This window comes from Arvicola amphibius, chromosome 3 (assembly GCF_903992535.2).
Source record: "Arvicola amphibius chromosome 3, mArvAmp1.2, whole genome shotgun sequence".
Classification (NCBI taxonomy): domain Eukaryota; kingdom Metazoa; phylum Chordata; class Mammalia; order Rodentia; family Cricetidae; genus Arvicola; species Arvicola amphibius.
The window spans coordinates 131,343,353-131,358,181 of NC_052049.1; the positions used below are offsets into that span (position 1 = coordinate 131,343,353).

A 14,829-nucleotide genomic window follows, 5' to 3' on the forward strand; every position below is an offset into this window, starting at 1 on the left:
CTTCACTAACCCCATGTCAGACAGAGGTCTGATATCTAAAACATACAAAGAACTCAAGAAATTGGACACCAAAAGAACACATAATCCAGTTTAAAAAAAAAAAAAAAGGAGTACAGATCTAAACAGAGAACTCTCAACAGAGGAATCTAAAATAGATGAAAGACACTTAAGGAAATGTTCAACATCCTTAGTTATCAGAGAAATGCAAATCAAAACAACTCTGAGATTCCATCTTACACCTGTAAGAATGGCCAAGATGAAAAACACTGATGACAGCTTATGCTGGAGAAGTTGTGGGAAAAGGGAACACTTCTGCATTGCTGGTGGGAATGCAAACTGGTACAACCCTTTTGGATGTCAGTGTGGCAATTTCTCAGAAAATTAGAAAACAAACTTCCTCAAAACCCAATAGTACCACTTTTGGGTATATATCCAAAGGATGATCAATCGTGCCACAAGGCCATGTGCTCAACTATGTTCATAGCTTCATTTGTCATAGCCAGAACCTGGAAACAACCTAAATGCCCCTCGACCAAAGAATGGATAAGAAAAATGTGGTACATTTACACAATGGAGTACTACACAGCAGAAAAAAATAACGACAGCTTGAATTTTGCAGAAAAATAGATGGAGCTAGAAAACATTATTTTGAGTGAGGTAACCCAGACACAGAAAGACAATTATCACATGTACTCACTCATAGGTGGTTTTTAATCATATAGCAAAGAAAGCCAACCTACAAATCACAATCCCAGAAAACTTAGACAACAATGCGGACACTAAGAGACACTTACATAGAGCTATCTACATGGGAAGTAGAAAGTAGAAAAAGACAAGATCTCCTGAGTAAATTGGGAGCATGGGGACCTTGGGGGAGAATTGAAGAAGAGAGGGGAGGGGAGAGGCAGGGAGGGGAGCAGAGAAAAATGTAGAGCTCAATAAATATAAATTTTAAAAAAAACATAAAATAAAAATAAAAAAAGAATAAAACTGGGTCAGACTGAAAGTCTAAAATGAAAATGCTAACCATAGCAGTAACCAAATGGCCTCATATCTTACCTAAACTGGTGGGTTTGATCAGCTCGTCCAGCAGGTCATAGAATGGTAGCTTTTGCAGCTTTATATCCGGATGGACTGGGTGCAGTGCTGATGTGAGATGTGGGAGTTCCAGTTCATGTTTAGGTCCCAGAAGAGAAACAGGGAGTAGTGGGGATGATGCAGGGTGACCATCATAGGTGAGTTGTGGAATGGTAGATGGTGACAGAGTCGCTGGCATAGGACTTGAATGTACGTTGGGGATAGACAAGTCCGCAGGCGTCATAATTTTCTGAGGGAACCGCCGCCTGTAGAGTTCTTTAATTTTCATTTGTACAGCAGGACTACAGCCAGCCTTTAACAAATGCAGGGCTTTTGTAAGAAGTTCGTGTTTGCGTCCGTGCTTGTTCCTCCCAGCGTAGCCCAACAGTACTTGGAGTTCAGAAACTCTAAGGCTCATAACCATTTGCTTAGAGAAAAAAATTAAAATATAAAATATTAGTACCTGATACATAATTTACAATTCTAAACTTTTATTTAGCCTCTTCATGTGGTTTGCTTAAATACCAGCCCATTTAACATCCTTACTATTCTAAACAAAGTTTAATCAATTAATAATAGAGAAACTTTAAAAGTAATAAGCATAAGTTTCTATAAAGGATACAGGATCAAGTTTATACTACGCAGGACCACATCTCACTTTATCCTTACCACTGAGTGACATTAGCAAGCACTTAATTAATTTTCCAGAAGCATAGACGGCAGAATAGTAAGAGCATTCCTGCCTTCTTGGGGGAAAAAAAACTAAGTACATTCAAACTAAACATCCCACCTCAAACCCCAGACACATTACCAAATTCGACTCTCTATATTAACTCTGGAATGCAAGGAACAATCGCTATTTTCCTGAGGCCTGTCTCTTAGTCTGTGCTGTTATATTGCTAGCTAGCAGTCCCAGATACTAAAACTCCAGATTCCCACTTAGACATCAAGAATTCCATCTGTACACTGTTAATACATGCAGCTAATGACAGAAATCTACTTACCTTTATTATTCTTGGGTTCACAATTTATTTCATCACTGCTTCTATTCTCCACCCCTTCTAAGAACAGGAAATGGAAATCTAAACAGAACCTTCCATTTTAAAGCAACAGAAAAGGGAACCAAAGAGGAAGGGTTGACCCTGACCATACTACTACTTATGGAAGAAGCCCTGTCTCTGACAGGATGACAGGAAATGCCAGGATGAACACACACCTGCAAGCTTCCCATTCATTAAATTATCCATTCCCTAAACTATTGGATTCTCTGGCTTCATACCAAAAACCAACACACAGTGGCTGCAAGGCCTCCCTACCTTCCTGTATGACTTACTACAAATACCTTTTCTTAGCCAACCCATTGGAGCAACGGTTCTCAATCTTCCTAATGCTGCAGCCCTTAAACACAGTTCTTCATGTTGTGGTGTCCCCCAAACATAAAATTATTTTCTTTGCTACTTCATAGCTGTAATATTGCTAATGTTATGAATCATGACATAAAAATCTGTGGTTTCTGATAGTCTTAGGTGATCCCTGTGAAAAGTTCATTCAACGTTCCTAATGGGTTGCAAGCCACAGACTGAGATCACTACATTAGAACACTACATTAGAATCAGGTAGCAGAACAGCCCCCAAAAGTGACCAATGAAAGAAGCACTCTGATGCAATACAGCTGGTCAATCAAAGCTGTCAGTCACTCCACTGTTTCCCACCTTCAAGTCCGGCTTCACAGCCTGCCCCAGTAGATTGGAACTGTTTTATTAGAGTCTATCACTACTGTCCATTTCTTGGGTATTTAGTTTTCACACTTAACCTGATGCACTGTCATTTATATCCATACACTGATTCCTTGCCTAGATTGAGGTTCTCCAGGACTGATGACCATTCTAGACTGAGGATCTCTGAGTATATGACCATTTTATTTACAGCATCTAGAACCAGAATTTGTTATCAATTATGTTGACAGTGAAGGAATGAACAAGAAAAGCATGTCAGAAGGAATGGAGGTAGAGTGTACAGCGATAGATCATTCAAACCAATGCCCAAATTCTTGAGTTCTACAGAGGCATACAAAGGTGTAACTCAGACGTTGGAAACAAACTGTTGAGTATAATGGCCTACATGTGAAAGAGCCGCGATTGGGAGGCTAAGACAGGAAGATCTTAAGCTTAAGGCCAGTCTGAGATACACGGTCTAAAACAACAATAAAACAAATAATTCTACCCCAATGCTATAGGTATTTTCTTCTAGGATATTAACAGAGATTGTAAATAGGACAATAGTATTTAATCCCTACTCACTGAAACATCCTAGAAAGGTACAAAACAACTGGAAAAATTATTTAAAAGACACCTGCCAGGAATGGTGGAACGTATTTATAATACAAGCACTTGGGAGGCAGAGGTAGGCAGATCTCTGTGAGACAACCTGGTCTACACATAGAAAAGTTCAAGGTCAGCCAGAGCTATACTGTGAGACCCTGTCTGATGTGGGATTCCCCTCTGAATGCTGTGAATTGGTTAATAAAACAAACAAACAACAAAAACAAAACAAAACAAAACAAAAAACCTGTCTTGGGCCAGTGCAGAGCGGAATAGAGGTAGGCAGGGAAAACTAAACTGAATGCTGGGAGAAAGGAGGCAGTGTCAGAGAGAAGCCATGGAGCCGCTGCCAGAGATAGACATGCTGAACCTTGCCAGTAGGCCATGAGCCTTATGGTAAAATATAAAATAATGGAAATGGGTTAAATTAAGATGTAAAAGCTAGCCAATAATAAGTTAGAACTAATAGGCCAAGCCCTGATTTAATTAATACAGTTTCTGTGTGGTTATTTTGGGAGTCTGGGCAGTTGGGAAATGAACAAGCGGATTCCTACTACACCTGAAGCCTGCAGAGGTCAAGATAGGGCACTGGATCCTGTGGAAAGAGTTATAGGTACTGTGAGGTGCTCAATAAGGACACTCGAAACAAAACTTGGATCCTTTCAAAGAGCAGCAGCATGTGCTCTTAAGCACTAAACCGATTCTCCACTTCCAATAACGCACTGTAAATCTTAAACTGGACATCTGTACTACTGCACTTGGGAGGTTGAGAGTGAGGGCACTTGAGTTTAAGGCCAACTTGAGCTACATTGGGAGATCCTATTATCTCATAATAATCTTCTGTTTGTAATGAAATAAAAAAAACCAAACATCAAGGATTAGTAATAAAAAACAAACTGGAGTTGGCTGGTCTTACTTTGCTGTGATAAAACACCATGACCAAGGCAACTTATAGAAAAAAGGGTTTATGTAGGCTTATGGTTCCAGAGGGATAAGATTCCATCCATCATGGCAGAGAATTCTGACTGCAGGCGGATGAGAGCTCACATCCCAAACTGTAAGCAGGAAGCAGAGAAAGCAAACTTGAAATGGGATGAGGCTTTCAACTCTCAAGGCCCATCTCCAGTGACATGCTTCCTCTAGCAAGGCCACACTTTCTAAATCTAGCAAACAATTGGGGACCAAGAAATCAAACATCTGAGCCTATGGGGAACAATCTCATTCACACATTACACTGTCTTAGTTTCTTTTCCTGTTCTTGTTATAAAATGCTCTGACTAAACCAACTTAAGAGAAAGGGTCTACACTGGCTGAAAACTCGATGGTAAAGCCTATTATTACAGTGGGGAAGATGACAGGTGCTTAAAGAAGGCTGGCCACATCACATTCACAACTGAGAGCAGAGCGCAATGAATGCATTCATGCTGCTCAACTCCCTTTTTCCATTTATAAAATCCAGAACCCACAGCTGCTATTAACAGCCAGGAAATGGAGTTGCCCACAGTGGGCAGGTCTTCCTGCACCAATTAAAAAACCAAGATACTTCCCACAGGCATGTCCAGAGGCCCATTTTCCAGGTGATTCTAGAGTCTGTCAATTGAACACTAGCAGTCACATAGGCAAATGTGTTTGTTCTTAAAAAGGGGGAAACAGCATTAAATTTTAGATAAATATCTTTCAATTCAATTCTCTAAGTCACAAACAAAAACAGCAATTCAATAATTAGCACAATTTCAGTGATGCCTTTGTCATTGTGAGTACAAGATTAAAAATGTAGCAGATGCATTATTGTATTTCTATGAAAAACACATTGACAATTTACCAAAAATCAAATCTCTTGTTTGAAGAATCAAAGAAAAGGTTAGATGACAAAATAAACTTGACAGCTGTCAATTACATTTTGACTACCTCAAAAAAAAGCAAACATTAGCAACCATTAAACAAATACTTACATAGCATGCTCTCTAAAGACAGCTGCTATTAACAAGTCAAGGTTTCTAGTTTGGGTTTATTTTAAAAAAAGAGAGAGAGAGAATTTATCATTGTGTTTTTGAGACAGGTATTTTTTCACAAAGGAAGCAAAAAAAATCTACCGAATGTCCACAACTAATTTTACTTCAAATATATTTTCACAATTTTACAGATATTTAAGGAAACAAGCCACACGTCTTTTAATGGGGGGAAGAATTAATTAAAAAATAAATATAGTTTACCTCAATTTCCAGTTGAAGCTTCAGTAATTGAACTTTAAAAAAACAAGTTCTGGCTAAGAAGTGTGTGTGTTCCATTACCATTCATTGCACCTGATCTTGCACAGCGGAAGGCCAGGTGGTGTTCCTTGCTATTACTGGAACAGATTTTGCATACTCTTGGGTGACCATAAATCAGCACTGTATTTTAAGAGACTTGAAGAAGGGGGCGGAAAAGGTCCAGCCATCTGAAGCATCATTCAAATGAAAGGCTCAGAGAAGCATGTAGCAATTAATTCACAATGTGGAAGTGTTGACAACACACAAGAAAACCAAACATTTAGATACTTCTGAGATGCTGAAATAAAATATATTTTAATATGCAATGTGCTTAAAATTCTTCAATTGTTACGACTAAAATAAAAGGAGTATTTACAACTAAGTATAACATTAACCATGATAGCTATTAGAAATCATCACCTCCTAGAAAATTCCAGTATTCTGCTGATTGCATCTTTGGATGATCTAGTTCTTAGAATCCCAAGGGATTAAAAATGGTTGAAAAGTGTATTTATTCTGCACAGAATTCTGTGAAGGAATTCTTCCTAAGTGTTTTATTTTTTATTAGAAAGACATATGCACCACTTTAAAATTTTTTAATTTTTTTTATATATTTGATGTACACCCGCATGTGGATGCAGGTAAGCAAACACAGAAGGGGTCATCAGATCACCTGGAACTGGAGTTATAGCCAGTTGTGAACCATCTGATGTGGATGCTGGTAATCAAACACAGATCCTCTGGACAGCAAGCTGGTTTTAGCCACAGCATTCTCTCTAGCTCCATGTGTATATTTTTTTAACTTTTTTATTTTAGTTGCATGTATGAGTGTTTTACATCCATGTATGTATTTGCACTATGTGCATGCCTGATGCTCATGGAAATCAAAAGTGGGTATTGGATCATCTGAAACTAGAGCTATAGATTGTTATGAGCTAACATAGGTCATGGGAATTGAACCTGGGTCCTCTGCAAGAACAAGTGGTCTTAACCATTGAGACATCTATCTAGCCAATGTATATTTATTTTGTTTTTGTTGGGGTTTTTTTTGTTTGTTTTTTGAGACAGGGTTTCTCTATGCATTTCTGGCTGTCTTGGAACTCTCTGTAGACCAAGGTGGCTTGAGTTCAGAGATCAACCTGCTTCTGCTTCCCAAGTGCTGGCATTAAAGGCATGTACTACCACCACCTGGCCCATACACAACAACTTCTAAAATCCAAATAGTTTTACAAGAAACACTACTTCCTAGCTGCATCTTTGATTTTAGCTTTTTCGTCTGGAATTTTTCATCATCTGTACAGCAGTCTGTTCATTTTTCCTTGAAGGTATCTACTGACTTCCAATTGTAAGAGGTAATGTTTTTAGCTGTCAAATCTCATCACCTACCATCTCATTATAATTTGTGATTGAATCAATTGTCTCTGCTTACATTATTACATCTGTAAATAAATACATAAAATACCGAACCAAAAGTATATCATAATTATGATTTCTTTTCATATAACTTTGCTCTCTTTATATTTAATATCCACCATTTTGTGCTTTAATATTCTATGTACCTACTGTCTATTCATCCACATAGTCAAACTTTCCTCTCAATATATTCAATTATATGAAGGAAAGCGGTTTGATTTTGATTGGTTTTGTTTTCAATCTTTTCTTTTTTTTTCTGATCTTGTTTTGTTTTGAGTTGTGTTGTATTATTTTTTTTTAAATGGGTTTTCCCCCATACAGCCCAAGCTAGTCTGGAACTTGCTATGTAGCTCAGACTAGCTTCAAATTCAGTATCTTCTTATTTCAGACTCTGGTGTTCTAAAATTATAGCACTCTCTTTCTTTCTAAAAACATAGCTCCAGTAGCCTGCTACAAGGCTACAAAGTGGACAGTTAGACCTAAGCCTAGTGCACACTAGGATCACAGAATTTCCCTTTATTATGTCCCAGGAACCCCTATCTGTATCCCACATTGAACCCCATTTCCTCATCACTGTGGTTCTCCTTCTATTTGCTTCTCTTCTTAGTGGGGCTTTTCCTTCAGTAGATTTCTGAGAAAGGGGCATGGGAGGTGTCTTTTTATATCTTGCATTATTATAAAATCAATACTTCCTCACACTCAATTCTTGAGTTTGGCTCAGTAAAGAACTTTAGAGAGAAAAATTTTAGTAGAATTTAAGACATTTCCTTATTTTCTATTTCCAGTGTTGGTATTAAAAAGGTTAGACTAGGCCGGGGTGATGGTGGCACATGCCTTTAATCCCAGCAGTAAAGAGGCAGAGGCAGGCAGATCTGAGTTCAAGGCCAGCCTGGTCTATGTAGTTCCAGGACTGGCTCCACAGCTACTAGGAAACTCTGTTGCAAAAAAACCAAAGCAAAGCAATGCAAACCAAACCAAAACAAAAAGGTTAGACTAGGAGCTGGAGAGAAACTCAGCAGTTAAAAGTATTTGGTGGTCTTGTAGAGGGCCCAGGTTCAATTCCCACCATCCACATGGTTCACCAGCATCTTTTAACTCCAGTTCTAGGGAAATCTGACTCCTTTTGATCTCTGAGTGCAGGAGGCATGTATGCATGCATTCAGGCAGAACACTCATACATATAATATATAAATAAACATTTTTTAAAAAGCTAAAATACTAGACTTTGTGGCACATGCCTATAATCCCAGTACTTGGGAGGTAGAGTGGGGGATCAGAAGTTCAAAGTCACTAGTCTGTGTTCCAGGAGACACTATCTCAAACAAAACAGCCCCCATACTGTTCATCTCTAATCCTTCATGATTACCTATATATTCCCCCATCTGGAAGATGGTAGAATCTCCTCTTTAGGTATTCTGAAATTTCATAGCATCATGCCTCAGCAATGATTTTTTGGCTTGTTTCTACAAGACCTAGTAACTGTTGAGCTTTTACATTCAGAGATGCATGTCCTGGAGAGTTTCTAACAAGTCTTCCCTTTTTCCCCTTTCTCACAGACTGCCATTTAGATGCTAAGCTTTCAAAATGATTCTCTGCATGTTCTCAAGGAGTTGTACTGAGGAATGGGATGCCTGTCATTTTAAAGACAACATCACCCTCAACCTCCTTTGTAGATACATAAAACTTACACACACACACACACACACACACACACACACACACACACCTACGTATTCCCAACTACACAAGTGAAAGGAGTCCATTCTGCAATTAAACAGAAAGTACCAGTTTTATATTCTCATTAGCTATGACCTTCCTTATTAAAAGTTATATCTACATTTTAACCAAGAATGAGACCCTCCCAGCTCTCATTCAAGCGTGCTGAGGTAGTTTCAGTCAAAACAGACTCTGTACTGTGAGTCTTTATCTAATCTCACTATAAAACCAAGTATGAACTAGAATTCTATAATTATATACCCTAAAGCCAGGCACAGTGATTCTAGGAAGAAGCAGGAGGACTGATGGAAGCCTGCAATCTACAAAGTGAGTTCCAACCCAGCCTGGTCTACATAATGAGTTTCATGATCAGCCTGGTCTACATAGTAAGTTCCAGGCCTGCTAGGATGCAAAATGAGACTGCCCCCCCCCCACAAGAAAACCAACAACAAATCAGATACATTAAGAAAAGCATATTAAAATAAAAATATTTTATCCATTATTATTGAAGTCAGATTATTCAATGTGACTGTGGACCACTTCTACTCTTTCCCATTAGAAATGGTTTACAGGTTGGGCAGGAGCTTTGCCGTAAGTGAGAAGTCAGATTAGGGTTACTACACAGTGAGTCCCAGAGCCTGGACAACAAAGAGACATAGCCCTTAAAAGCAAACAAGCAAACAAACAAGGACAAGAATAAAGACAGAAATGAAGACACAAAATAACCAACTGGTAGATTAGCAATCTGTCAACAACACCTAGTTCAACCAGAAAACCTAGTTAGACAGTTTCAACTCAAAGTAGTAAATCAGGTTGGCTGCATCCTTCTCCATAATCATCTCCCTCCCCATGTCTCATCTTTTATTTATTTCTCAACATAAGACAACTGGAAAGAGATCTGCAGCACCAGCCCCTCCAGCTATCACCTTCATCTCTCAGTCTCCATTCCATCATGCTGATTACACTACGCTCTCAAAAGATGACAAAATATTGTGATTATATGTAAACAGAGATTCCATTTTCCTTCAAGCAATGTACAAACTTAACATTCTGAAAGGGTTACCATGGTTTCACTTCTTGATAGATGATTTATACGTCATCCCCATCTATGTCCTACCACATTTTATGAAACATATGGATATAGGCTTCAAAAAGCTCCTTCTTGTTAACATGAATACTAAAAATAACAAATCTAACTTACACTGTTTTAAAATTTGGACCCAGTATTAAGTTTAGTTTAATTTAATTTAAAATTCTAGAATTTAAAACACTAACACGTTGACCAACTTCATGTGCAGAGACAAGAAAATATGGTTCTCAATTAAGGAAAATGCTGCTCTGTCATGACTCGAACAGGTTCTCCTACTGCCTGCATTTCCCCAGGGCCTAAGCTGCACTGGGACCCTATCCTCATCTCTAGCCCACCTGTAACAGACTTACCTTCCGGCTCACCAATTGCTCAGCAACCCATCCATCAGCAGAAATTAGGTAAGTTTCTCCTTTGATCTGTGCAAACATTTTCCTGAGTCTGAGGAAGCAACCTTTGAGTGTCCAACACGCCTCTGGTACTCTTGGAGAAGGTGGCTGGGAACACAACCCTCTTCACCTGACCCCATTCCCAGACCCTTGGAGCAGCAATAATGCAGATCCCTTAGGCTAAACCAGAACCTGCACCCCTTCCTGCCCTCTTCTCCTGTCTTCCCTTCACAGCAGAGCAGAGCACAGAGCAGAGTAAGAGCTCTGCTAGAGCAAAGCTGTATCATTTTGCTGAGAAAAGCCTTCTCCACTGGACACAAGTTTTTGGTTTTTTTTTTTGTTTTTTTTTTTTTTTGGTTTTTCGAGACAGGGTTTCCCTGTAGTTTCTAGAGCCTGTCCTGGAACTAGCTCTTGTAGACCAGGCTGGCCTCGAACTCAGAGATCCGCCTGCCTCTGCCTCCCGAGTGCTGGGATTAAAGGCGTGCGCCACCACCGCCCGGCCTGGACACAAGTTTTAATATTTCTGTTGGGAAAGCCTTCTCTTCAGAGCTGCCTGTAATCCCACAGCTCCTCTAAACCCTTGTGGCTATTGGGACCCCATTTCCAACCCTTTCCTGTAGATGAGACCCTCCTCCTGGAGCTCAGATTCTGTTCTCTCCTCACCTCTATGAAAGCCCTGGCAACAGGCACCAACAGCTAGCTTAGTCAGGCTAAGCGCCTAACCTCCACTGAATGTGGTGATGACCCACTCAACAGTTTGGTCCCCGTTCGATCCTCTGAGTCCTGGGGACGCTCACTACTACAGGCTGCAGTGACATCTTCCTTCTCTCATTCACGAGACTGTGACTTCCATACCCTCCCATTCCCCCTTGGGATGCCTCTTAGAAAACCTCCAGCCTCTACACTTGGCACCCTATCTGAAGGGATCTAAATTTATTCACTTCTGCAAAAAAAATTTGGCTTCAATATCCCTTAGATAATTAATCCAAAAGGTCACCTAATGGCACCTTCCTAGATCCTAATATTATTTGGGATTTTTACTGTAAGCAATTAGGGAAATGCAAAGAGAGTTCCCATTCCCTATTTCTCTTTTCTCTGCTTCAAGCCCTATTTTTGTCTTTTATACTCCCCCGCTACACACACACACACACTGTGTAAACCTCCTTCCTGTCTTTTAAGTTACCACTGATGGATATGTAAGTTTGTTGTAAAGTGGACGCCAGGAACCAGACCTAGCAGTACCGGAAGACACCAGAGGAGGTCAGTTCCAACACACACACACACACACACACACACACACACACCCCTGCACACACTCTTCACTGGCTGGTGCATCTCTCACTTCCTTCCCACAGTGTCCTCTGTCTAGGAGCCAGAACTGAAGCTCCTCCTAGCTGAGGCCCAAACCAGATGATTCTTCCTCTATTTTTGATCACACTAATAAACCTCCCCCTTATCGGCTTCAAACAGCAGTGAGTTCTCTTCCTCTCCAGCCTCTTTGGTTTCCCTTTACTCCTTCTCAGAGACAGGTTGTCCATCCAGTCAGGGTCAAGCTAGTCCCCAATCAGGACCCTGAATGGACTTAACAATATCCTACAGATATTATCCTTGCTAAGAATTAATTTGTAATCTGTCTCCTGGCTGGTCTTCGCAAGGCCACCCTTAAAACAATAACATATGAAAAACCCTGAGTCAATTCCTAGACCACCTCACAAAGGCCCTCTTAGAATATACCAATCTGGATCCCCAGACCCTAGATGGAAAAGAACTCCTTATGACCTACTTCTTTTCCCAGAGTTCCCTGATGTTAAGTCTCTTAAACATCTAGAGAAAGGACCTAGATGTCACAGGCAGAAGTCTTAGCAGATGCCTTTAAGGTGTACAACAGGAGAGATGAAAAAGCCTGAAAGGGGCTGGAGAGATGGCTCAGTGGTTAAGAACACTGGCTGTTCTTCCAGAAGTCCTGAGTTCAATTCCCAGCAACCACATGGTGGCTCACAACCATCTGTAATGAGATCTGGCACCCTCCTCTGGCGTGCGGGCATACATGAGGTAGAATGTTGTATACATAATAAATAAATAAATCTTTAAAAAAAAAAGAAAAGAAAGAAAAGCCTGGGGGGGAAAAATACCTGATGCTAGCAAAGGCCTTTGACAGGACATAGCAACTACCCAGGTTCCCTGGACTCCCAAAGCCTGAGAATCTCTAGGTTCCTGTTTGAAATGCAGTCAAGAGGGTCACTGGTCTTAGGCCTCTCTGAACCCTCATAAACCACCCAGATCATATCCACAGTGACATCAAGAAGGATACTGGGGTGTTGACTCCCCATGTTTCTCATGGTATGAGGGCATCTGATGTAGGAGTCCCCTCTGTGTGCTGTGATTACCATTAGTGAATAAAGAAATTGTTGACAGGGAAGAGCTTAGGTAGGCAAGGAAAACGGAACTGAGTGCTGGGAGAATGAAGGTGGAGAGAGAGCTGCCGTGGATCTGTGGCCGGAAATAGATTCACTGAAACTTTGCTGGTAGGCCACAACCTTGTGGTGATATACAGATTAATAGAAATGGGTTAAATTAAGATGTAAAAGTTAGCCAATAAGAAGCTAGAGCTAATGGGCCAAGCAGTGATTTAATTAATACAGTTTCTGTGTGGTTATTTTGGGGCTAGGCAGCTGGGAACCAAACAAGCGGTGCCTTCTACAGCAGGCATCAAGCCCAGAATGCCCTTTTCTGACCACCTAGATCTGGCTGGCCATGGACGATGCAGATGGATCAAGCTCTCTTGACCTGATCACTGTCATCTCTGACTGGAAGCCTCAGGTAGTTATCACAGTACCAGGGCCATCTATCCCCTCCTTCTGGACACTGGAGACCACCAACTTAGTTCTGATAGCATTTTAGGAACCCACATCTTCTTGTCAGGGTAGGGTAACAGCTTTAAAAACCTCACCAAGGACAAAAAAAAAAAAAAAAAAAAAAAAAAAAAACCCCCACCAAAACCCACCAAATATATAACCCAGGCTCAATACCCACACTCTCTCTATACACCTCTAGCATTTGTAGACTAGGCTGGCCTCCAACTCTCAGAGATCCGCCTGCCTCTGCCTCCTGAGTGCTGGGATTAAAGGTGTGTGCCACCATTGCCTGGCTATCTTTGATCTCTTAAGAAATAATCTTCTAGCCGGGCGGTGGTGGCGCATGCCTTTAATCCCAGCACTCGGGAGGCAGAGGCAGGCGGATCTCTGTGAGTTCGAGACCAGCCTGGTCTACAAGAGCTAGTTCCAGGACAGGCTCCAAAGCTACAAGAAACCCTGTCTCAAAAAAAAAAAAAAAAAAAAAAAAAAAAAAGAAATAATCTTCTGCAATCTTTCCTTGTCCCCTTTCCCTCAGAGTTACCTGATCTATCTCTTAGTGCCCTCCTGGGCCTATATGTTGCAGATTTTCCTTGCCTCTCAAAAAGAGGTATCTGCTAAATCCCCCAGCTTCCTTAAGCCCTTCAGGGCCTCTGTGGCCTTGTCCCTCTTGGAAGTCTCAGAGCTTCTCTATGCCCTCTTGGGCTTCCCTCTTGCCTCTCAGCTCCCACTTGGAGCTTACAGAAACTCCCTCCAGTGGAGTTCGTTTTGCAACCCTTCCTCTCTTCCTCCACTGACTCAGATTTTATTAAGGCCTCACTCTGTTACTACAAACAGAAGAGAGGTGGTCTCTGTCTCTTCCTCAGAGAGGAAGGCTGCTCCTATGTCAACCAGTCAGATGTAGTAAAAGACAGGATCGACAACTCCAGATGGATCTATAATATGTAAAAAAGTTTGTGCATCTGGCCAGTGGCCCATTGAGTGTCCAATATGAAATTAAATACTACCCTTCTTAGCTCCTTCTCTCTTCTTAATCCTACTAGTTGAACCCTGCCTTATAAATTTGTCTAAATTTCCTCAACAATAGATTCAAAAGATTTTTAATCAGACTTTTAATCAGTTGCTATGACAGGATTACTGGCCCCTAGCTACAGAGCCAGAGGCCAGCAACTCCCGACTATACCCTGATGATGAAAAATCAAGATTGCTCAAAGGACCTTGAGGCCTTTATTCAACAGAAAGAAGTCAAATTATAACACTGTCCCTCTTTCCTGTGACCTGATTGTTTATCAATAGTAAACAAAAAGGGGGGATGTAAGCCCTCCCCTGAGGACCTCCAACTTCCAGGTTTCACCCACACTCTAACTGCCCTAACTGCTGGACCCAGAAACCCCACTCTACAGAGTAAACTGTCCAATCTCTGGACATGAAATCCCACCAATTTCCATCCTGGAAAGCTTTTACACACACACACACACACACACACACACACACACACACACACACACACACCCCAAGAAACTCTATAAATTCTCTATCATGTACAGTTCTCCGTACACCTTTAATCTCAGCACTTGGGAGGCATAGGCAGGCAGATCTCTTGTTCAAGGCCAGCCTGGTCTACAAGAGTTGGTTCCAAGACAATCTCCAAAGCTATAGAGAAACCTTGTCTCAAAAAATCAGCTAGGTAGGTAGGTAGGTAGGTAGGCAGGCAGGCAGGCAGGC

The 14,829-nt window shown here is 40.9% G+C and overlaps 1 protein-coding gene across 1 annotated transcript in view; it reads right to left on the reverse strand.

The window, feature by feature from the left end:
- The window catches only part of Pias1 (protein inhibitor of activated STAT 1), a 115,990-nt gene that overhangs the window by 86,599 nt on the left and 14,562 nt on the right, over window positions 1-14,829 (reverse strand). Inside the window, exon 2 of the mRNA XM_038321168.2 lies at window positions 1,060-1,504. Coding sequence (XP_038177096.1) covers window positions 1,060-1,504 — 445 coding nt within the window. The remainder of the gene's footprint in view (window positions 1-1,059; window positions 1,505-14,829) is intronic.